The sequence below is a fragment of the Taudactylus pleione genome, unplaced genomic scaffold (genome assembly GCF_031769625.1).
Source record: "Taudactylus pleione unplaced genomic scaffold, aTauple2 ptg000071l, whole genome shotgun sequence".
NCBI lineage: Eukaryota > Metazoa > Chordata > Amphibia > Anura > Myobatrachidae > Taudactylus > Taudactylus pleione.
In genome coordinates, this window is record NW_028284473.1 from 590,243 (window position 1) to 612,419 (window position 22,177).

A 22,177-nucleotide genomic window follows, 5' to 3' on the forward strand; every position below is an offset into this window, starting at 1 on the left:
GCGCATACAGAAATATTGAGAGATCAGCAATATTTCTGTTAAACATTTTTTACATTTTCAATACCTAAATAATATTAAACGCTCATACACAATTTATTACACCACAAAACTGCAAAGCTCATGGAAACCAACCAACGCTTGTGCTAATTAGCTATAAAAACTTTCTGAATAAACCAAACCAAAAGTTTGGTTTTTGGAAACCCAAAGTAAAACATCAAATTACCGTTGACGGTTAATGAAGCCGTTGTCTCCTGGCCATCACACAAACAGGTGTACTGGTCTGCGTCCGTCAGTTCCAGATCACTTATCTGGAGCTCCGCTCTGCAACTCTCCTGCCTCATGTCGTACTTGTCGCTGGGCCACAGGGCCGACACACCCTTCTTCCACTGCACTGATGCCGATGGTTTTGTCACCTTACAGTGCAATACCGCCACCCCCCCTTCCAGACCCTCAACGTTGGTCAGCTTGGCACTGAATTGTGCGGGCAACTCTAAAGAAAAGAAAAAAAAAAAGGACTGAGCAGAGACGGAACTCCTGCAAGAGCCTTGGTGGTCATGATGAGGGAGCCTCATATTTCTCTCACGGAATAAAATAATAAAATATCTTTGGACGAATCTTTACCATTGACTGTTAAGGTCGCTGTAGTCGCCTCCTCACCACACAAGCAGGTGTAGTTCCCAAAGTCCTTCAGGTCTAGGTCTCTGATGATCAGCTGAGCGTTAAGGCCCTCCCGACACATTTTGTACTTTTCGCCAGGTTTCAGGGACTTCTCTCCTTTCTTCCATTCCACTTGTGCGTTGGGCTTGGTAAGCTGGCACTGGAAAATGGCTTCCTGGCCCTCAGTTTCTTGTTTATTTCTCAGCCCCTCATTAAAAAATGCAGGTAACTCTGAGAAAAGTAATAAAGATAATGTGTTGGCAAAAACCACAAGGACCTATTGACTATTCAATCAAGGCCATGGTGCTGAGACGTCATGATGATGGTGATGACCCAACAATGAGCCAATCAACGAACAATGTAGCGCACTGTAATTTTATGAAGCGATATTCGGAACTTCCATGTAACAATGTGAGCCCTATCGATGCCAACTGAGATATTTGGAAATATTTTTAATATTGACGTTTCCCCATAGATGTTGCATTACTGTAGCCATCTCCTCTGGTTCTCTATTAAGGAAACTGATTGGCTCAAATGGAAAATATGTTTATGTGTCCATTTTTACTAGAGGGCCATCTGCTCTGGGCCTACCAATTCACGTGGTCCACCGTCATACTTCCTAATAATGACGTCTTGAGTGAATACACACTTGAGGCTTCTTTCTCAGTACCTTAGTAAGATAAGAGACTTCAAAGAACTATAAGTCGTAACCTCAACCTTAGAATCTAAATACTACGCTTTTTATATTTCTAGCATCCGCTTAAGTTCAAAATCTGAGCCCACCTCTAGTTTTATGCCTAGAGCTAGAGTCCTAGGTCCTAGACCAAGCTTTATTTCACCCCCAACCATAAACCCAGTTCCATCTCTAAACCTACCCTGAAATATCTCTGATCTTGAGCCTCAAAAACAAAGTAATTGCCCCCTACACAATCAATTTGTATCAATAGAAACATGTTTGCACTCATGAGAGCTTATGGTTTTTGGATATGGTTGCAATTTTCACTTGTGTTTTGCAAAGGAGATCAGTGGACCACTTACGTTATATGGCCCATATAATGACTTAAAGCTTCCAGGACTGTATGTGCCTACCTGAAGAGACTGGCAAGGAGACACGTGTGTTCTACATCATCATACTGTACATATTGAGGGGGCTTTTGTGTCATTAAGCAGATGGAATGAATGTGCAATAATTATACATAGAACTATACTTACCCTGTACTGTTAGCTTTGCGGTGCTTTGCTGGTCTCCGCATATGGAAGTGTAGTTCCCTGCATCTTTAAGGTCCAGATTGTAGATCGTCAGCTCTGCGGCGGCTCCCTCTTGGGACATGACGTACTTGTCACTGGCTCTGATGGCTGCCTTGTCCTTCTGCCAGGACACATTCGCACCCGGCTTACTCAGCTCACAGCGCAAAGTGACGGCTTTGCCCTCAGTCGCCAACTCATTCTTCAGTTCCTCCAGGAAAACAATAGGAAGCGCTGCAAAGTGCGGAGGGAACAAACTGGCTTAGCAACGGCATCTGTGCTCTGCAAACTGAGTCTGATCAATGCCAAACCTCTGGGATCACAGCAAAGGCTTACTTTACTGGTAGAGTGAAAATCAAATCAAATAAAAGTTTAATCATTTTCGAGTATTGCGTTACTTTTAGGGCGCTTGTAGCTTCAAATACAAGACTGGCCATTTGGACATGTCTGTGCGGCTGTACCCCAATGCCATCTCCTTACTTTAGCAAGATTTTTATTTTGGCATTCATCTCGGTTAAGACATGACCAATAGCAACTGACAGCAGCCACTTATTATCACACAGGTTTAATATGAAAGCAGCCACCATATTACACTGAGACAATGAGGAGATACAGGACAGATGGGGACGATGGAAGACTGACGCAACGAGAACAGAAATAATATTACTTAGAACAGATGTGCGGTTAAATAAAAATGATGTACACCAACCATTCCTAAGGGATACTTTCTCACACATTCCATACATCTATACTAATATTATAAGAACGTTGCGTCTGTTTGTTTGTTCCAAGTTGGCACAAAAACTACTGAACCGATTTTCATGAAAACAGCATTTTGTAGTGTAAACCCCTAGAAATAACCTGCAATTTGTTTCATCTCCGTCTATGAAGTTAAAGCTGAGCAATAACAAAAACAACATTTATTGACATCATCAATGCCAGAGATAGGTGCGGCCGGTAAGGGGTGGAACAGGATAGGCTACATAGCAGTCTGTGCACAGGGCACACAGTGACATTGGTGAGATAGGTGCGGCACCATACGCCTGGTCGGTAAGGGGTGGAACAGGATAGGCTACATAGCAGTCTGTGCACAGGGCACACAGTGACATTGGTGAGATAGGTGCAGCACCATACGCCCGGCCGGTAAGGGGTGGAACAGGATAGGCTACATAGCAGTCTGTGCACAGGGCACACAGTGACATTGGTGAGATAGGTGCGGCACCATACGCCCAGCCGGTAAGGGGTGGAACAAGAGAGGCTACATAGCAGTCTGTGCACAGGGCACACAGTGACATTGGTGAGATAGGTGCAACACCATACACCCGGCCAGTAAGGGGTGGAACAGGAGAGGCTACATAGCAGCCTGTGCACAGGGCACACAGTGATATTGGTGAGATAGGGGCGGCACCATACGCGCGCTATTTAACACTACCCCATATAGGTCATCAGTTACTGGACTGGAGCCCAGTGCTGTTGTACTGATTTAACCAAACCATAAGCAGGAATGACATAGAATAGCGACGCTTAGTGAATACAAACCATTGAAAAACACAAGGGAATATACGTGCATAGACACTGTGCATGGTATACGGTGAGCTTACAACATGGAGTCTCATACATATTATACAGCACTGGAGAGTAGTTGGTGGGCACACACTCATTAGTGAATCATTACAGGTGGGTGTGATATGACCATTCATGGGAAGGTGAGCCCAGTGACACATGACGCGCATGTTACAGCAGCACTGAGCCAAAGTCACATGACTGTTAGATGAGCACAAAGGTGAGAACGATGGATGGAGATTAATGAAAGTGATTAATATATTTGGATTATGATGATGTGATATTATTAGGGGGAGACGTAGGAGGCTGGAGAGCAAGGGACCATTACCCTTCACGCTGAGGACAGCTGACGTCCGGTGGTCCCCGCATACACATGTGTACTCCCCGGCATCTCCCGGGTCCAGGCGGCTAATAACCAGCTCAGCCACAAGCCCTTCTTGGGTGAACTTATACTTGTCACTCGGTTTAAGGGCCCTCTGTCCTTTCCTCCACTCCAGAGCGGCTTTCGGCTTGGTCAGGGCACAGCGCAGAGTAACCGACTCCCCTTCAGCACTTTCCGTGTCCTCCAGTCCTTCTTTAAATCGTGGAGGGACAGCTGACAGAACGAGGGACGAAGGAAACATTTGAAAAAACACGGAATGGGGAGATATGGACTTCATGATAATCTAATGATATGCGAGGAGAGGGCCAGGTTTTATTACACATATAGGAAATAATTAGATGAGTGACAAGAAATGGGACAATTCTTGGCCAGAGTGAGTCAAAGCTGCAATATACTATGAGACCACTAGATGGAGCTGGCGTGTAGGGGTAATGTAAACTGTGTGTTAGCTGGAAAGGAATGTATGGATTTTTTTTTAAAGAAAGCACCTTAAATGGGTAAAAGAGATTGGATAAAGATAGGATTCCACAAGCTATGTAGACTAAAATTAGGGTGAGGTGCTTCATTGTAACTGACCAGCCTTGCTATAACATACAGTGTTGTAACTAAGTTTATATGAGCAGGGCCCTCTGCCCTTTGTCTTCCGATGCTACAGAACCCGTCAGGGGATAGAATAAATGAAGACAATAATTCAGTATCTTGTACCTTCCCACTTGCTGCCTATTAATATTGAAACTAATAAAGACTTGAAGGTACCGGAGGGTACTGATTATAGGGTAACAGAGACACGCTGAAACTTATAATAATTCCAGTAAATGACAAAGGACCTGATTCAGATAGGGACAAAGGCCCTCATTCAGAGGCGGTCGTGGTTTTTAGTGCGGCCTCCAGGTCGCTAGCTAAGCTGTGGGTTACCACCCACAGCTTTAGCGACCGACCAGGTTGATGGTCAAGACCATCGGGGCTTGCGACGAGACCCTAAGGTTGGGTCTCGGCACCCGCAAGCCCCAGGGAGCTTCCTGCTCTGATCGAGCCAGAAGCTCCCCACTGACATCACTGCTGATGTCAGTGCGGCCGCCCACAAAACGGCATGCGTTCCGCCAGGAACATTTTAGTTTTTGTAGCCACCCCCCGCCCCGCCTACAAAATGGGGCGAGCTGTCGATCAGCATCGACAGTCGTCCCTTTTGTAGTGAGCTCCAGAGCGAGAGAGTTTCTCGCTCCGGGGCTTGCGCACGCGCAGTGCGGCCGCTGCGCGTGCGCAGGGCCTTAACATCAACCCGGTTGCGAGCGCTCAGCGCTTGCGACTGGGTCTGAATGAGACCCAATATTTCCATGTTCACGCTGTTGAGCGATTATCGGTCTTAGCCGCAATGCACACACATGGCGATTGAATTGCGATCAAATGTGACTACGGCTGTAGTGATGATATATTCGCAAGCGATAGACAGACAGGGGACGCTTTTTGGGAGGTAACAGGGAGTGCCGTGACCGGTTTTGGGGCATGTTTCTGCCTACATCTGCGATCCCGTACGCAGAATCTATGGTGCCAGCGGCTTAGTTGCTTCGGCTATACTGCGCGATCATGGGGGTTACTCAGATGATGGATTACCGAAGGATCTGCAACAACCACTGCGGATATGTATGCACTTGCTTGGACCTGCGAGGCCGCCGGTGGGCGTCTCAATACATTTCCATTCGGCTGCAGCATTTGCAAATTTTTGCACGACAGCTGCGTACAAAATGGCAGCTAGTAATGACTTAGCGCCCAGATCTGAATCAGGCCCAGGGTAAGTTAGAAGGACACATTTGGGATAGTTATGTTAATGACAGCTGATATAGGTGAGGAGAGAGAACAGAACATGAAGATAAGGCGGCAATTGCTGATGCTTTACCAATCACAGTCAGAGAAGCCGTTGTACGATGATCTCCGCATATACACGTATACTCCCCGGCGTCTTTCAGCTCCAAATTATTTATAGCCAGCTCAGCGATGGGGCCCTCCTGGGTGACCCTGTACTTGTCGCTCGGTCCCAGGGCCTTCTGCCCTCTCCTCCATTCCAGAGAGGCTTTGGGTTTGGTCAGCTCGCAGCGCAGAATGGCCGAGCTTCCCTCAGCGGCCTCCTGGCTCTTTAATTCAGATTTAAATCGTGGCGGCAGAGCTGGCATAGAATTAACGGCATGTTCATTACATGATAGTCACAGCGGTTAAGAAGTGGAAAAGATGGTGGAACAATGGATTGAATACTGACTGCGCCCATAATGAAAGTGCGGACTGTATCGTCCAGCGCTGGGGGAGACTGTCCCATAGCTGCACCGATTACTGCGCTGCATTTATTTTGTATGTCATAAAAATACTTATTTGAGAATGAATTTCAGATATTTATCTGTTAACTTCTCATCTTAAATAACTTTCTGAACTTTGGGCCTGATTCAGACCCGCTCGCGAGCGCTCGCAAGCGGGTCGATGTTGGCACAGTGCGCATGCGCATGACGGACCCGGCTCCGTCGTGCGCATGCGCGAGACCCGGATAGCGACGGGCAAGCTGTTGCTATGGGTCTTGCTACAAAGGGGGCGTGCTGTCGATGGTGAGTGACAGCACGCCCCCTTTGGTGGGCGTGCCGGGGGCGTGGCTGGCCAGACGGAGGCGTTCCCATGGGAACACCTACCATCTGGGGCCGGCCCCACTGACATCACAAGTGATGTCAGTGGGAGTACTTTCGGCTCTGATAGTGCCAAAAGCACTCCAGGGCTTGCGGCAACGAGACCCTACCACAAGGGTCTCGTCGCAAGCCCGATGGTCGCAATGGTCTTTACCATCGCGACCATCTTCCTGGCCGCTCGCTATAGCTGTGAGTGGTCACCCACAGCTATACCAGCCAGGAGGCCGCTCTAAAAATTCAGAAGGACAGCCCTGATTCAGAGTCAGCGCTCTGTCAGAGCGTCCGGCTGTTGTTCAGAGATGAAAAGCTAGTAATATTATATTATAGTATTATACTATCACAACACAAATAAATAAAACACAATAGCAACACCTATGGATACTAACAATTGCATAATAATAACTTGGTAAGGTTGTCCACAATGAAGAGGGAGAGATGGTATTAGGGAGGAGATGGGAACGTGGGAAGGAAGAACCTGGTGTAAATGGAGGAAGATGGGAGACAGAAGAAGATGGAGATGATATAGAAGATGATGACTCGGGAGAGGATGTATGACAGGGATGTTAGGTCATAAAAAACTGCAGAAACTTTACCCGTCACAACCACGGATGCCGTCGTTAGGTGGTCCCCACATACACACGTGTACTCCCCGGCATCTTCCACGCCCAAACCGTTAATGACCAACTCGGCAACAAGACCTTGCTGGATAAATTTATATTTGTCGCTCGGTTTAAGAATGGTCTGCCCTTTCCTCCATTCCAGGGCGGCTTTCGGCTTGGTCAGCGCGCAGCGCAAAGTCACCGACTCCCCTTCAACGCTTTCCTTGTTCTTCAGTTCTTCTGTAAATCGAGGCGGAAGAGCTGACAAACAAAATATCAATACAAGGTTACCAGATACCAGGTCAGTAAGAAAAGCTGATGCAGGACAGGGAGCGGTGATGATGGAGGTTTAGTACGCAAGACGGGGGTAAGACGTTAAGATGGCCGGTAAGTGGAATGCGTTGCAGCGGTAGGAATAAAGCAGAAACTCTTTAACGAAGCAGCTGAACATAAATGATGAGATGAAGTTGTGTTAAATGACATCTAAATGAAGAATATTAAATGTACCCTTCACGGTCAGTGATGCCGCGGTCTGACTATCTCCACACACACAGATATATCTCCCAGTGTCCTGCTGGTCCAAATGACCGATAACCAGTTCCGCCACCAGGCCTTCCTGTATAAGTGTGTACTTGTCGCTTGGCGTAATAATTCTGTGTCCTTTCCTCCACTCCAGAGAGGCTCCGGGTTTGGATAACTCGCAGTGTAAAGTTACCGAGCTGCCTTCTAGCGCTTCCTGGGGTTTTAGCTCATCCTTAAATTCTGGAGGCAGTGCTGACGGAAATGGAGACAGACACACGGACAATCAGACGGGCCTTATTACCCAATAGATTTCCTATAGCTAGCTGGAAGGGCACAACCTTCCCCATTGCACTAGAAAATCGGGACGTCCCTCTGAGATAGGTCAGCAAAAATCAAACCAAATTGATATTCAGACACCAATGTGGTTAAACAAGTTAATCAACTCACTAACAAGAATGTGAGCTCTTGCGGGGAGATGTCTCAGACCTTTAAGAGAGAGAAAGTGGAAAAGTTTTCCAAAGTTTACCAGCCAATCAGCCAATCTGTCATTTTAGGACTGAGCTAGATAAATGAGAGTTACCAGCCAACCATCCAATCTGTCATTTTAGGACTGAGCTAGATAAATGAGAGTTAAAAGCCAACTGGCTGCTTTGGGTAATGTCCCTACTTTATATCTATCCAAGGCTTAACACATCTCCCCATGGGAGAATAATATAGGCCTTTGAGTTGAAGATATTCCATGAAAAAAATTGGATTTTCCATATATAATTATTTTGATTCAGAGGAGACCAAGTAGCACCAGACTGAGGGCCGTTATACCACCCTCCTTAAGTTTTATGCTGCCCCCTGAGCTGCACAGCATTATACATGTATCTGTATTGCATATATGATAATACTTTTATATAGGTCACGGAGGTTGTGGTCTCTTGACTGGGAATAATATTGTTTATGCAATAAAACATCCAGAAGACATCTATAACCAGAAATAATAGGACTAAAAGTACCTGCTAAAAGGATAAAGAGAAAGAGCAATCATAACAATACAATAGATATAGGCTGAAATTTACCATTCACCACCAGCGTAGCGGACGTCTGTTGCTCTCCACACACACAAGAATACTGCCCGCCATCTTGCAGATCTACATTACATATCCCCAGCTCGGCATCACAGCCGTCCTGGCTTATCTTGTACTTGTTCCCCGGCGTGAGGAGCTCGTGGCCTTTTCTCCACTCCAACTGAGCATTTGCCTTGGACAGTTGACACTTCAAAATGGCCGCCTGTCCCTCCACACAGTCCTGGTTTTCTAGTTCTTGCTTAAATCTTGGTGGCAGTGCTGACATGACGCGGAATGAATAGGACATTTATTAATGATTTTGAAATATGCCAGTGTTATCATAGTTACAAGCTATCTGTATCAATCAGTGTTTATAGGGATGATAAGAAGACACCAGATTTTCTGTAGGGTTCCTACAATAAGCTGCACTCCATTGTGTGTCGCATCAGTACCAATTATTCCGGCAAAACCCACTGTACCTCAGCTTACTAACCCCACCCAAGTCATCGAGAACTCCCGCCCAAGTCATCGAGAACTCCCACCCAAGTCATCGAGAACTCCCACCCAAGTCATCAAGAACTCCCACCCAAGTCATCGAGAACTCCCACACAAGTCATCGAGAACTCCCACCCAAGTCATCAAGAACTCCCGCCCAAGTCATCGAGAACTCCCACCCAAGTCATCGAGAACTCCCGCCCAAGTCATCGAGAACTCCCACCCAAGTCATCGAGAACTCCCGCTGTTCTTGCCTCATCTCTTTTGGACACAACATCCATTAAAAAAAAATGTATATTGAAAAGTTCTAAAGATTCTTAAAGTCTGATCGGATGGCCGCAATGAACAATTAGATGTATAGTTTAACGGTTGAATGTCTGAAATACGTATTCCCTTCGTCTTCCACATGAGGTTATTTACCAGCCAGCAAGTTAGTACGTATAATGTGTGTTTCTCAGAAAGCAAAGCCGACGATGACAAAGTCAATAAATTTTCTGCGTACGCCGTTTATTTTTTACCTGCAACAGATACTGTTGCTGAGGTCTCTTGGTCTCCGTAGACACAGCTGTAAATCCCAGCATCTTCCTCATCTAGGCCGGAAATGACGAGCTCTACGTTTGAGCCGTCCTGTTTCATGACGTGTTTTCCGGATTCGTGGAGGATTTTGTCGTTCTTTCGCCATTCCACCCGTACGTTGGGTTTACTAAGCTCACAGTGCAAGACCGCTCTTTCTCCCTCCAACCCCGTCTCATCCTGGAGCCCATGTTTGAAATGAACGGGAAGGGCTGGAGAATGTGGAACGCAGCGTGTAAATACACTAACATTGAAACAACTGAAGTATTCTATGACAGTTTTTCATTATACAGCACAGTTTTGGGGCCAGTGGGGTCAACCCAGTAGGTGCGGACTGTTTGCAGAGGACATACAAGGCAGGGAAAGTACAACATATATCCTCTACTGTAAGATGTATAAAGAAGAGTCATTTTAACACAAGGAAGAACAAAACATCGGTGAGAAAAGGCAAAATTAACTTCAAACAAGACTGTGCTAATTTTTACCATTCACTATAAGTAGGGCTGTGGACTGATGCTCCCCGCAGACACAAGTGTAATTTCCAATGTCATTCTGATCTAAATCCCGTACTGTCATCTCTGCCATGGCCCCGGCCTGGCGCATTTCATACTTGGCACTCGGCCTGAGCACGGTCTCTCCTTTTCTCCACTCGACAAGTGGCGGTGGTTTGGTCAACTCGCAGCGCAGAGTCACGGCCGAGCCCTCCGTGCTTTCCTCGCTTCCCAGCTCTTGTTTGAAAAGCACAGGCCGGGCTGAGGGTTCAGAGGAAATATCAATGTAACGCACACACAAGCATACCAAGTCGCCGCGCTAACCTTATAAAACAACAGCCATAAAAATAAACACCGTAAAGTATAAAGAAACGGTCCATCAAACGTCCGCAGAGGCGCCGACCGGGTAAATCCGTCTAGAAAGACAGAACTTCACTGGGCAATTATTTGATGCACATATACAGTTGGATGGGGGTTTGATAAAAAGAAAGGAAGCTCGAGTGATGTGTAAATAAAACCTTTATGTTAGAAAGTTAAAATCGTGATCACACCAAACAATAGAGCCGATGGATCAGGAGGGTAAGGATCCACTACTTGCGAAACGCGTTGCAGTGGTGAATATCTACCTTCCTGATCAATCGCGTCTGGTGTTTGCTTTGCGGCAGAGCAGCCTAACAAAGGATTTATTTTAGCACCACTTTGATGGATTAGAAGATTTCCCTTCTTTCATCCAGCACCTTCCAATCTGTGGGTAAAAGGTCATCTCAAATATGGATCTCATAATGAAAGGGATTAACATTTAGTACAAAATATAGATTATAAATATGCAAATAGTGCAAATAGACATTTTATTTAGATTTTTGTTCTCAAATCAAATAGAATTCATATTAAAAACGTATTTGTAGGATGCCGAAGTAGTCCGCGGCACATGACTAAGAAAAGAAGGTGCGCATAACACATAACAGACATTCAAGGTAGCCCGTTTACCGTTGACTCTCAGTTTCGCCGCCGTCTCCTGCTCCCCACATACACATGTGTAATTTCCTCCATCTTTTAAATCGAGGTCCTGAATTTTAAGCTCTGCAATAGTTCCTTCCAACTTCATTGTGTACTTGCTGCCTTGTCTCAAGGTCGCCTGACCTTTCTTCCACTCCACGGCAGTGGCCGCTTTGGTGAGCGCACAGCGAAGTGTGACGTCGTCTCCTTCCAAGGCGTCCAAGTTACCTAGTTTTTCTTTGAAGAGTATCGGAAGCGCTAATCCAAGTGAAAGATACAATAAAATAATCACTGGTCACAGGTGTGGTTCATTTAATGGAATAGGAAATAATTTTCCCATGTACTAAACTGCTGGTTGTAGTGATATTAAGAGCTCTCCCATGCAAAATGATAAAGTAGCGTTTGGCAACTCTAAACGTATAATGCCCCAACATCTATCTGGCCTACAGTACCAATGGGCTCAGAAGTAGTGACCGCACTGAGATATGAGGTGTCAATGGATTATCTGTATCCTCCTGAATATTGCTCTAGGCAACAAAATGGCTGCCGATGTCAGATGCATGTTATTATAGGCATTACATTATTTATTGTATTTATATTATTTTTACCATTCACACTCAGAGTGGCTGTAGTCTGGCGATCTCCGCAAACACACGAGTAGCTCCCGGAATCGCTCTCATCTAGATTTTTTATTAGCATTTCTGCGCTCGAGCCTTCCTGCCGCATTGTGTATTTGTTGCCAGCTTGAAGAGGCTGGTTCCCCTTTCTCCACTCTACGGAGGAACCCGGTTTGGTCAGGTCACAGCGCAGAGTGGCCTGGCCGCCCTCTGACGCCTTTTCGTTCTTCAGTTCTTCTTTGAAATGGGGAGGTGACGCTAAAAAATTTAAAATGCAGTTCAATAACTTCCCATTCAGAAGCTGGTAAAAACAAAATACGGTGGGATACTAACAACCAGCAGCTAAATAAAATCACAATTTTCTATAGTTGTCTCGGCTGCTAATTTGGCCAAATCATAAGGACAATGCATTATATATCTTCACATCATGATAATTCTTGCGAGTCGTCCAACTGTATTTGTTTCCCAGTTATGTTAAGTAAAACTAACCTACAAAAAACATATCAGAAGCGCAAATAGTAAACAAAAGCAGTTATGGACTTGTCGCGCATCATGATATGTGCAAAGGGCACCTACCGCAGAGGTGCGTTAATATACAAAGGTAGATGGTGGCATTTATGGTGCAGAAACTGGATTTTGTGTAGCAAAATGATTGCAATGAAATAAAGAGGTAAAGACGATGTGTGATGCACGAGGCATTATTCGCCATGCAGAATGGCGCACGACGCATTTCACTCAACAAGAAAGAACGTCAGCCTTGCACCAGCTCTGTGCCGGCCTCCTTCGGTGTAAACCAAAATATATCTCAGAACCTCAAAGCCACGGGAAAGCTAAACAAATCCCTAATTACGATGGTCTCAAAGAGTGACAGGGTTGTTATTGTCTAATAACTTTGCCCTAAATATGATAGAATTTGGAATCGCTGGTCCATCAGTAATAACATTACAATTTGATGCTGTTGTGTAACAGGTAGGAAATCGAACTGTTGCGTATTTTACGGTTAATAGCCTTATGAGTTAGTGACTTATATACAGCTAGATAATAATAAGGATTTGTGCTTCCAAGTGAAGGGTACAACATTTAACACTTAACATAAAGGATAACAAAAGGGCATGAAATATATATATAAAAAAAATATATTAAATGAAGTACACCAGCGGGGCACAAAAATAGAAACATTTTACAGTGTTGTACAATTTTCTGCGGTAATACTAAAATCGGAACAATCCAAAATGTTCACTGACACAAGTATATTTAAAATGTTTTTATAAAATATCAACAATATGTAATAAAGTGCAGATTTTCCTACTTCGATTGAAACTAAAGGTAATAGAACAGAAAGCCAGCAAACTTCAGAAAACATGAACATTTAACAGTAATGTTAATTGCAAACTGAATATATGATGTTTTGCGCAGACATACACCCCAGACATCGGATTACTGACGTGCAAAAATATTCCACCCCACCCCCTCCCCCGTGTAAGAAAAAAGAGAGCATGACGTTACCGGTTACTGTCACCGTGGCCGATGTCTGCTGGTCTCCACAGACACACGTGTAGTCTCCGCCATCCTCCAGGGTCAGGTCACGTATGACCAGCTCAGAAATGAGGCCCTCCTGGCGGGTTTTGTACTTCTTACTCTGCTTTATCACTTTGTTCTCCTTCCGCCATTCCACCGGGGCGTCCGGCTTGTTGAGTTCGCAGCGCAGGGTGGCGGGTTCTCCTTCAGGCACCTCCTGGGGTGTAAGCTCCTGTGTGAAGCGAGCGGGAAGCTCTGACAGAGGGAGGACGGAGACAATTAGCCGAGAGAGGCCGAACCTGATTCTGAGTCAGACACAAAGCACCCGGGAGTGCAAATTAAGGGCCTGATTTACTATGGGTCGCTGCTGCGATTACGCACGCACTTCTGCTGCGAAAAATATGCTAATGAATGCAATCGCAGAGCCGTCATATGGCCAGCTCAGAAATTGCTAACCTTGTCGCACGCAGTGAGTACTCATGAGTAAGCCGTTGCAGTGGCTAATTTATGTACGCTTATGTAACGGCGTTCAGACGGACAGTCACGCACGCCTGCATTTCTCAGAGTGCTCCCCCGTCACCACCCCGAAATGCTGACTACCTGTCACTCACTCTGCGATGGCTTTCCATGGTCTGCGTGATCACAGTGCGTTTGCGCTGCTGCCACTGCACACATGCAGTGCGGTGCATATGCATGCACAGTACGCAACAATAGTCAGCCTGCGTACGCTATCGCAATAGCGATCCTTGCTGAATCTGGCCCTAACTCATTCACTAATTGATAATAGGATACTATTGCAAAGTATTGTTATTAAATACCTCCTGATAAAGAAACAAGCCTATATTAAAGATGTTTCTCACCAAACTACCATTGGCGTATGATGTATCTATAATGGGTGCACCCATATTGTTATGCTTACCTCATCGGAGATCCCTGCGTAGGACGGCGCTGCCGAGATTTGCCCATGTGCAGTAGAGGAGTCACTGGGAACACTGCGTGGGTGCCATGTTGCCGGTGACCTGTCCATGTGCAGCAGAGGAGTCACTGGGAACACTGCGTGGGTGCCATGTTGCCGGTGACCTATTCATGTGCAGTAGAGGAGTCACTGGGAACACTGCGTGGGTGCCATGTTGCCGGTGACCTGCTCATGTGCAGTAGAGGAATCACTGGGAACACTGCGTGGGTGCCATGTTGCCGGTGATCTGCTCATGTGCAGTAGAGGAGTCACTGGGAACACTGCGTGGGTGCCATTGTGCCGGTGACCTGCTCATGTGCAGTAGAGGAGTTACTGGGAACACTGCGTGGGTGCCATTGTGCCGGTGACCTGCTCATCTGCAGTAGAGGAGTCACTGGGAACACTGCGTGGGTGCCATGTTGCCGGTGACCTGCCCATGTGCAGTAGAGGGCTCACTGGGAACACTGCGTGGGTGCCATGTTGCCAGTGACCTGCCCATGCGCAGTAGAGGAGTCACTGGGAACACTGCGTGGGTGCCATGTTGCCGGTGACCTGCTCATGTGCAGTAGAGGAGTTACTGGGAACATTGCGTGGGTGCCATTGTGCCGGTGACCTGCTCATGTGCAGTAGAGGAGTCACTGGGAACACTGCGTGGGTGCCATGTTGCCGGGGACCTGCCCATGCGCAGTAGAGGAGTTACTGGGAACACTGCGTGGGTGCCATGTTGCCGGTGACCTGCTCATGTGCAGTAGAGGAGTCACTGGGAACACTACGTGGGTGCCATGTTGCCGGTGACCTGCTCATGTGCAGTAGAGGAGTCACTGGGAACACTGCGTGGGTGCCATGTTGCCGGTGACCTGCCCATGCTCAGTAGAGGAGATACTGGGAACACTGCGTGGGTGCCATGTTGCCAGTGACCTGCAAATGTGCAGTAGACTTGGCATGGACCCGGCACATAAGCCCTCTCCTCTCGTAAACCGGCCATGCCAACTACTAAAAAGATTTCACCTGACATCTATCAAGTGAATTTGGAAATGTACCATCCTAGCATCCCCATCCCCGCCCTACTTACTGCAACAGGACGTACAGCAGGAGGAAGCCATTACTACTTTATTGGAACAATCTTGCACCAGTCTGGAAAATGATTACCTTACTGCTGCAGAAAATGTGGCTATATATATTTATTATTACTGTGGGGCATACTGTACTTACCAACTCTCCCTGATTGTCAGGGACACTCCCTGAAATAGCAGCAATCTCCCTGTCTCCCTGAAGAGCCTAGTAATCTCCCTGATTGCACCTTACCCCCATTATGTAGCTGTTATATATAAATTCAAATGGGATCATTAGTATAATTTCCCTGCATTGGGTATAAGGCACAATGATCCCTATGGCTACATGTATTTTCTGAAAAGTATCAGTGTGTTTTCATCAACTAATAGATCTTACTAACTGCTTTGGGGCTCATTTACATTTGAATGTAAGTCAGGTTTATGACACGCCTCTCAGATGTAGCAGTACACGCCTATCACATGTATGACACGCCCCTCAGATGTAGTAGTACACGCCTATCACATGTATGACACGCCCCTCAGATGTAGCGGTACACGCCTATCACATGTATGACACGCCCCTCAGATGTAGCAGTACACGCCCACTTTACCACCGCGCTCATAGGTATTGCTTTCACAATCTCCCTGAAATGCTTTTTCAAAAGTAGGCAAGTGGGGGGAATTCAATTCCTGGCAATGTTAACCAAGTGCTGTGTGACTGCTGTTGGAATGCTCATAACGGCGGCACATCGTGGCCACAACATTGCTAATTTTACTTTGCACACCCATTAGGGAGCGCAGTACAAAGGGCAGTGGGCCTGATTTAGACCTGCTTGCGAACGCACAGCGCTCGCAAGCGGGTCGATGGTCCCCCACTGCGCATGCGCACGCCAGAGCCGGCTTCGGCATGCGCATGCGCGAGACCCGGCCAGCGACGGGTGCTCAGTCGCTACGGGTCTCACACCAAAGCAGGGCAGCTATTGATTGTGATTGACAGCTTGCCCCATTTTAGAGGCGGGCAGGGAGGGGTGGCTGGCCAAACGGAGGCGTTCCCGAAGGAACGCCTGCCGTTTGGGGGGCGGCACCACTGACATCACGAGTGATGTCAGTGGGTGAGCTTCCGGCTCTATTAGAGCCGAAAGCTCACTGGGGCTTGCGGCAGACGAGACCCTACCACAAGAGTCTCGTCGCGACCATCACCTGGCCGCTCGCTAAAGCTGTGTGTGGCCACGCACAGCTTAGCGAGCGGCCAGGAGGCTGTCTTTAAAAAAAAACAGGGACGCCCTGATTCAGAGTGAGCGCTCTCAAAGAGCGTCCGGCTCTGAATCAGGCCCCGTGTTCCTATACTGTAATTCCCAGCGATGTGTTGATAGAATTGGTTATTTTTGAACCAACAGAAAATTGTAAATCGCTTATTCTGTCTGAGATTGGCTGGACATCTACTTTCATGTGCCTTAGACTGATACATTCAGCTTCGCATTTACTAAAGTAAAGTTTACTAATAAATCATGATATAACATGAGAAAAAAGTTGCCGATAATAAATGAAATAGTATGTAGCGAGTACGTTTCTCTGCGCACCTTCTGTGTGTGGCTTGTGCCCGCTGTTGGCCATGCTTGGTGTCTATAGCCGTGCCACAGTCCCAGGGTATTATGTTAGTCGGTGGTCTGGTATTGGTGGCCTTACTAAGCCTTGGAGAGAGATAAAGTGGACAGAGGTAGTACCAGCCAATCAGTTCCTAATTGTCGCTTTACAGGCTGTGTTTGATAAAATGACAGTTAAGAGCTGATTGGTTGGTACTTTATCCCCGTCTACTTCCTCTCTCCCAGGCTTAGTACATCTACCCCATAGTCTGGCTCAGTAGCTCTCCAACAGCCGCAAACAGTGCGCAGTATTGTCTTACCTCGTACTTTGACCCGGGCAGCGGTCTGTTGGTCTCCGGTATCGCACGTGTAGCTCCCGCCATCCTCCGCTCTTACGTTATGGATGACCAGCTCCACCGCGGTTCCCTTCTGCCCGAAGCTAAATTTGTCATTTTCATGAAGAGCTGTGACGCCTTTCTTCCAAACCACGTGAGCGTCGGCCCTTGTGACCTCACAGGACAGGGTCACCGAGGAGCCTTCCTCCACTTCACAATCTTTCAGGTCTTGTGTAAAGCGAACTGGGAGAGCTAAAAGCACCACAAGTAGAAGATTATGTTTTACACACAGAGAATGGAAAGTACAGTGCGTGAGTAGTGACGGCGAAAAATGGCTGCTTCCTTACCCGTGACGGTCAGATGAGCCGTGCTCCTCTGGTCTCCCGTGTCACACGTGTAGTCACCAGAGTCCTCGGGCCTGGCGTTGAGAATGAGAAGCTCCACCGTCCGGCCTTGTTGCTTGACTTCGTACTTCTCGCCGCTCTCCAGCGCTTGCTCGTCCTTTGTCCACGTCACAGGGGCGCCAGGTGTGTTCAGCTCGCAGTGAAGTTTCACCGTGCTGCCCTCCTTGGCTTTCTCGTTGCGGAGGCCACGTTTAAATAAGACCTGAACAGCTAAAGAGAAGGTGTTACGCAATTACAATCCACGTTGTGCACCCACTTCTGGGGTCCAAGCTCCAGAGATCTTATAACATGAAGGTGAGGTCACCCCCTAGAAGGGGATGTAGTTGGAATCTCAGGGGTTGAGATATTGGCACTCAGAATACCAGTGGCGGAATCCCAACAAGCAGTCAGAATCCCGGCGTGGGAATCCCGACTGCCGGCATCTTGCCGGTAAGTGTTAGGGTTAGAGGGTTAGGCACTAGGTGGAGGGTTAGGATTAGGCTGCAGGCGGGTTAGGGTTAGGTTCTTGGGGGAGGGGGGGGGAGTGAGGGATTACGATTAAGGTACTCACCTAGTTCTTATCAGTTACTGTTGTACTTTAATAAAGACTAATTACAAATGACCCATTAATGCCTTGGTTGTATTTATCGCACGGTCAGAAACACTGCAGCGGGACGGTGTAGCGATTTCATTCATTCACTCCCGAGTTTCATCTACCTCAGGCTTCCTTGTGTGCAGTTGTGTAGGTATAAGAGTGAAGGTAATTATTAACGCCAAGCTAATGTGTGATGCCCTGAAGTTGCGAGGAAAGGGCAGCGCAGAGAGGGGTTTGCCCCGGCGCAGTGTGCGCTAAGAGACAGGAAGAAAAAGCCCACGGAAGGAAGCGAGGGGGAGTGAGCCACGGAATAGTGAGAGCGCAGCAGGACACGTCTCAGAGGCAGCAGCAGGCGGCTGAGGGCTGACAGTTACTGTAGGGCAGTCACAGGGAGTGCGAGGTCACCTACAGGAGAGACAGACCTGCTCTGGGTTGGCGGACAGACCTGGGTAAGACAGGAGGGATGGGAGTGACCCCCCCATACAGAGCTAAAGGAGACAGACCTGCTCTGTGGTGGCGGACAGACCTGGGTAAGACAGGAGGGGTGGGAGTGACCCCCCCATACAGACCTAAAGGAGACAGAGGGATCAGTTAACAGAAAAGTCCAGAGAGTAACTTACAGCATAAAGTAATTGCCGACTCTCCCACATGGCTCCTGGAAACCGAGTGGGGTTCCCGCCCCCCCCGAAAGAGAGGGCTAGTCTCCCGGTCCACCGCCACCCATGGAAAATACCTTCCACCCTCCCAGCAGCCGTCGTGAAAGTGGGCGGTCTGGGGGAGCCTTTGCACTGAATCGCATCACCGTAGTCCCCCCCTGCTTAATAATGCTGGTAATCTCTGCATAGTATAGCAGGGGGTGGGGCTACTATGATATAATAATAATAATTAATAATAATAAAAATAATATTGCGTTATTGAATCCAGTATTGCGGTTTTTACACTGAAGTGCCACAGGTCATGGGATTGCAGTATGTAAAAGTAATGGTAGGTGGCGCCACCATACTATGACATCTTGGAAAAGTCCAGACCTGTATCAGTTGTAATCTGACATCTCGTGAGTAAGTTTGAACACCAGCTAGGCTGCTCATGGCTAAGCGGTGTGAATTACAGTTAGAACGGGGCATGATAGTGGTTGCCTGGTGGTTGGCACATTCCATTTCCGAAGTTGTGCAGACATTCAACATTCCTCGGTCTACAGTGTCATACGAGTATTGGGAATATCTCATGGAAAGCATTACCACCCACCATGGATAGCACCGTGGCTGTCCACGGGTGCTTGATGATCGTTACCAGTGGTGTCTGGCCAGAATTGTCCGTGGTAACAGACAAGCGACACTGGCTCACATCACATCCACATTCAATGCAGGAGGTACCAAGCGCATATCCAGCAAGTCAGCGCAGAGTTCTGCAGCTTCCATGGGATATGGGAGCAGAAGACCCGCCAGAGTGCCCCTGTTAACACTACGACACCGGACACAGCGCCTCACCTGGGCTCCTGACGTCACTAATTGGACCCTGGTGTACTGCCAACATGTGGCATGATCCAGTTCCAGTAGTCTCATGCTGATGGTAGGGTTCGGGTGTGGCACATACCCATTAGGCCATGGACTTGAGTTGTCCTTAGGGTCTTGAGGCGGAGGGGGGGAGGGAGTGGGTACTACTTACCCAGGCCTGGGTGGCTGGATGGGCCCAGGTGCAGTAGCACATCGGACAGGGAAACAGAGGAGACTGTTTCTGCTCAGCGGCAGCAGGATCTCCCCGTGCTGGGCTGCGGTGGGGACCAGGGAGGCTGCTGACACTGTGCTGCAGCAGCAGGCTCCTTTCTCTCCCTGCATTCGGCCGAGGGGGACAAATCCACCCCTCTTCCCAGAGCACATAGTACTTTTTAAAATGTAAAAAGGGGACATGGCCACGTCTCCCTAGGTTTGGCCACGCCCCTATACCCGGGCCCGTCACTGTTCTTGTTGGCCCGGTGTGTCCTCATACACTTTTGCTGCAGTTGCGCCAAACATCCCTTTCTCGGCATGCCAAGCGCCTTTTTTGGCATTTTTTTGCCTCAAAACGCATCTTAGTTGCAGTTCGATGTGACAATACCGTGTATAGTGAGACTGCAGTGGTTACAATGATCTGCGACTTCATCTGCGACACTATGCGACACTTGTGACTTCATCTGCGACTTTGTACATATCTAAAATAACTTTCTGTGCGGTAAATGTCGCATCCTGGCGTCTCTGGTACAGATTGATGGCCTTTCACTGAATCTGCCATGTGAATAAGATGTAAATTAAAAGAAAAAGTCGCTACGCTACACCACTCAGCATGGCTCACTCGCGCCCGGTATCTTGCGCCACATGGCGTATTGAGCCTAGATGTATGAAGACACATCTGTACCTTTAGTTAGTCTTGGAAGGGATAAGGCATTCCTAAGGTGCATATCCACTACGCGACCTTACAGAGCGATTGTACGATTACGATATCGTAATTGTGCAATCGCTCAGTAATTGTCCTTAAGTCGGGCATATAAATGTCAAAAACGACCAGCGATGCGTGCTCCCGTTGGTCATTTTTGATATCTATCATCGCCCGTACATTCTGGTAAACCGGACGATCATGTCAGGTTCAGCATGTGCGTGGATGATGGATGTCCCTACGCTGAACTCCTGAACGTTCAGTGTAGGCTCATCACAGGCATAGAGACGACAGTACGATTACAATGTCGTAATCGTGCTCTCGTTTCTCCGTCTATTAGTGGATACGCACCTTTAGAATTTACACTAGGTCATGTTTTACCAAGAGTATAAACTCCCGTACACATAATATCTGTATAAATTAGGTTTGCTGACAACTACAGCATCCATGAGAACTGCATGAGGACATGTGTAGCATTTGTGTGCACTGTGTTTGTTGAGAATGTGTATTTGCACTGTGTGACTCCTGATCTTTTTACTAACAATTTTAGTTTTAAAGAAAGGAAAATCTACCAGACTTCTGATTGATAAATCCCCACAGCCAATTATCATTTCCATGCCACCCCTTATAACGTTATACGTTTATGAAGCCGGTGGACGGAATGCCGACCGCCGGCTTCCAGATTACTTAATCCCGGTGAGGGTTAAATGACAGGCGTCTAAATCTAGACACCTGTCATTTTACCGATGCCGGTAGACCGGCACCTGGTATCCCGATCAAAGTGATGCCGGGCGCCGAGCGGGGGGGAGGGTTAGGTTTAGGGATCCCGGGGGGGACTTAGGGTTAGTTAGGCACCCTCCCGGGAGGTTAGGGTTAGGCTAGAGGGAGGGAGGGTTAGCCACCCCCCTGGAGGACTTAGGTTTAGGCGGCGTGGAAGGGGGGATTAGGGATAGGCACAAGGGGGGAGGTTAGGGTTAGGCACCCTAAAGGAGGGTTAGGGGGTAAAATTAGGTTAGTTTATACTTACCTGGGGACGATCTGGATTATCTCCTCTGTCGGGCTGCCGCTGCCGGCCGGCGGTGAATCATACCGATTCCCATATAACACCATCCTACCTATCCCCTTTAGAATCTGTTCCTACAGTACCTCTCCTCTCTTTGCCCTTGTTTCCTACGCCCCCTGCTCTCCCACCCACCTTCGGCTCCCTAAGATACTAACAGTAATTTGCCGGCACATTTATACTGGCATGTTGTTACACTTTGTGTATTTTACTACTAGTCACTTTTGTCATTTACTTTTTTTTTTTTATTTCTCGTGTATTATGCTCTAGTCTATGTAATTAGGCGTACCCTGTTTGTGTTACCTCTGTGCTCGGTGCTGCAGGACTTTGTGCTGCCCTGTTAATAATGATAATAATACTCTGAGATGATCAGATAGTAAATGTGTTACGTTACAAGTATAAAAGTCATCAGACTGTGGTCTTGTACCG

At 47.5% G+C, this 22,177-nt stretch overlaps 1 protein-coding gene across 27 annotated transcripts in view; it reads right to left on the bottom strand.

The window, feature by feature from the left end:
- OBSCN (obscurin, cytoskeletal calmodulin and titin-interacting RhoGEF) overlaps window positions 1–22,177 on the bottom strand; it is a 646,947-nt gene that overhangs the window by 427,482 nt on the left and 197,288 nt on the right. For 15 of the 27 annotated variants that reach the window (XM_088467488.1, XM_088467486.1, XM_088467491.1 and 12 more), the window contains 15 exons: window positions 17,649–17,915; window positions 17,287–17,553; window positions 13,365–13,631; window positions 11,850–12,116; window positions 11,233–11,499; window positions 10,240–10,506; window positions 9,700–9,966; window positions 8,699–8,965; window positions 7,617–7,883; window positions 7,104–7,370; window positions 5,742–6,008; window positions 3,794–4,060; window positions 1,870–2,136; window positions 622–888; window positions 224–490 (listed from right to left, as the gene is read on the bottom strand). In XM_088467488.1, coding sequence (XP_088323614.1) covers window positions 224–490; window positions 622–888; window positions 1,870–2,136; window positions 3,794–4,060; window positions 5,742–6,008; window positions 7,104–7,370; window positions 7,617–7,883; window positions 8,699–8,965; window positions 9,700–9,966; window positions 10,240–10,506; window positions 11,233–11,499; window positions 11,850–12,116; window positions 13,365–13,631; window positions 17,287–17,553; window positions 17,649–17,915 — 4,005 coding nt within the window. The remainder of the gene's footprint in view (window positions 1–223; window positions 491–621; window positions 889–1,869; window positions 2,137–3,793; window positions 4,061–5,741; window positions 6,009–7,103; window positions 7,371–7,616; window positions 7,884–8,698; window positions 8,966–9,699; window positions 9,967–10,239; window positions 10,507–11,232; window positions 11,500–11,849; window positions 12,117–13,364; window positions 13,632–17,286; window positions 17,554–17,648; window positions 17,916–22,177) is intronic. The other 12 variants (XM_088467484.1, XM_088467508.1, XM_088467492.1 and 9 more) reach the window with 11 other exon arrangements.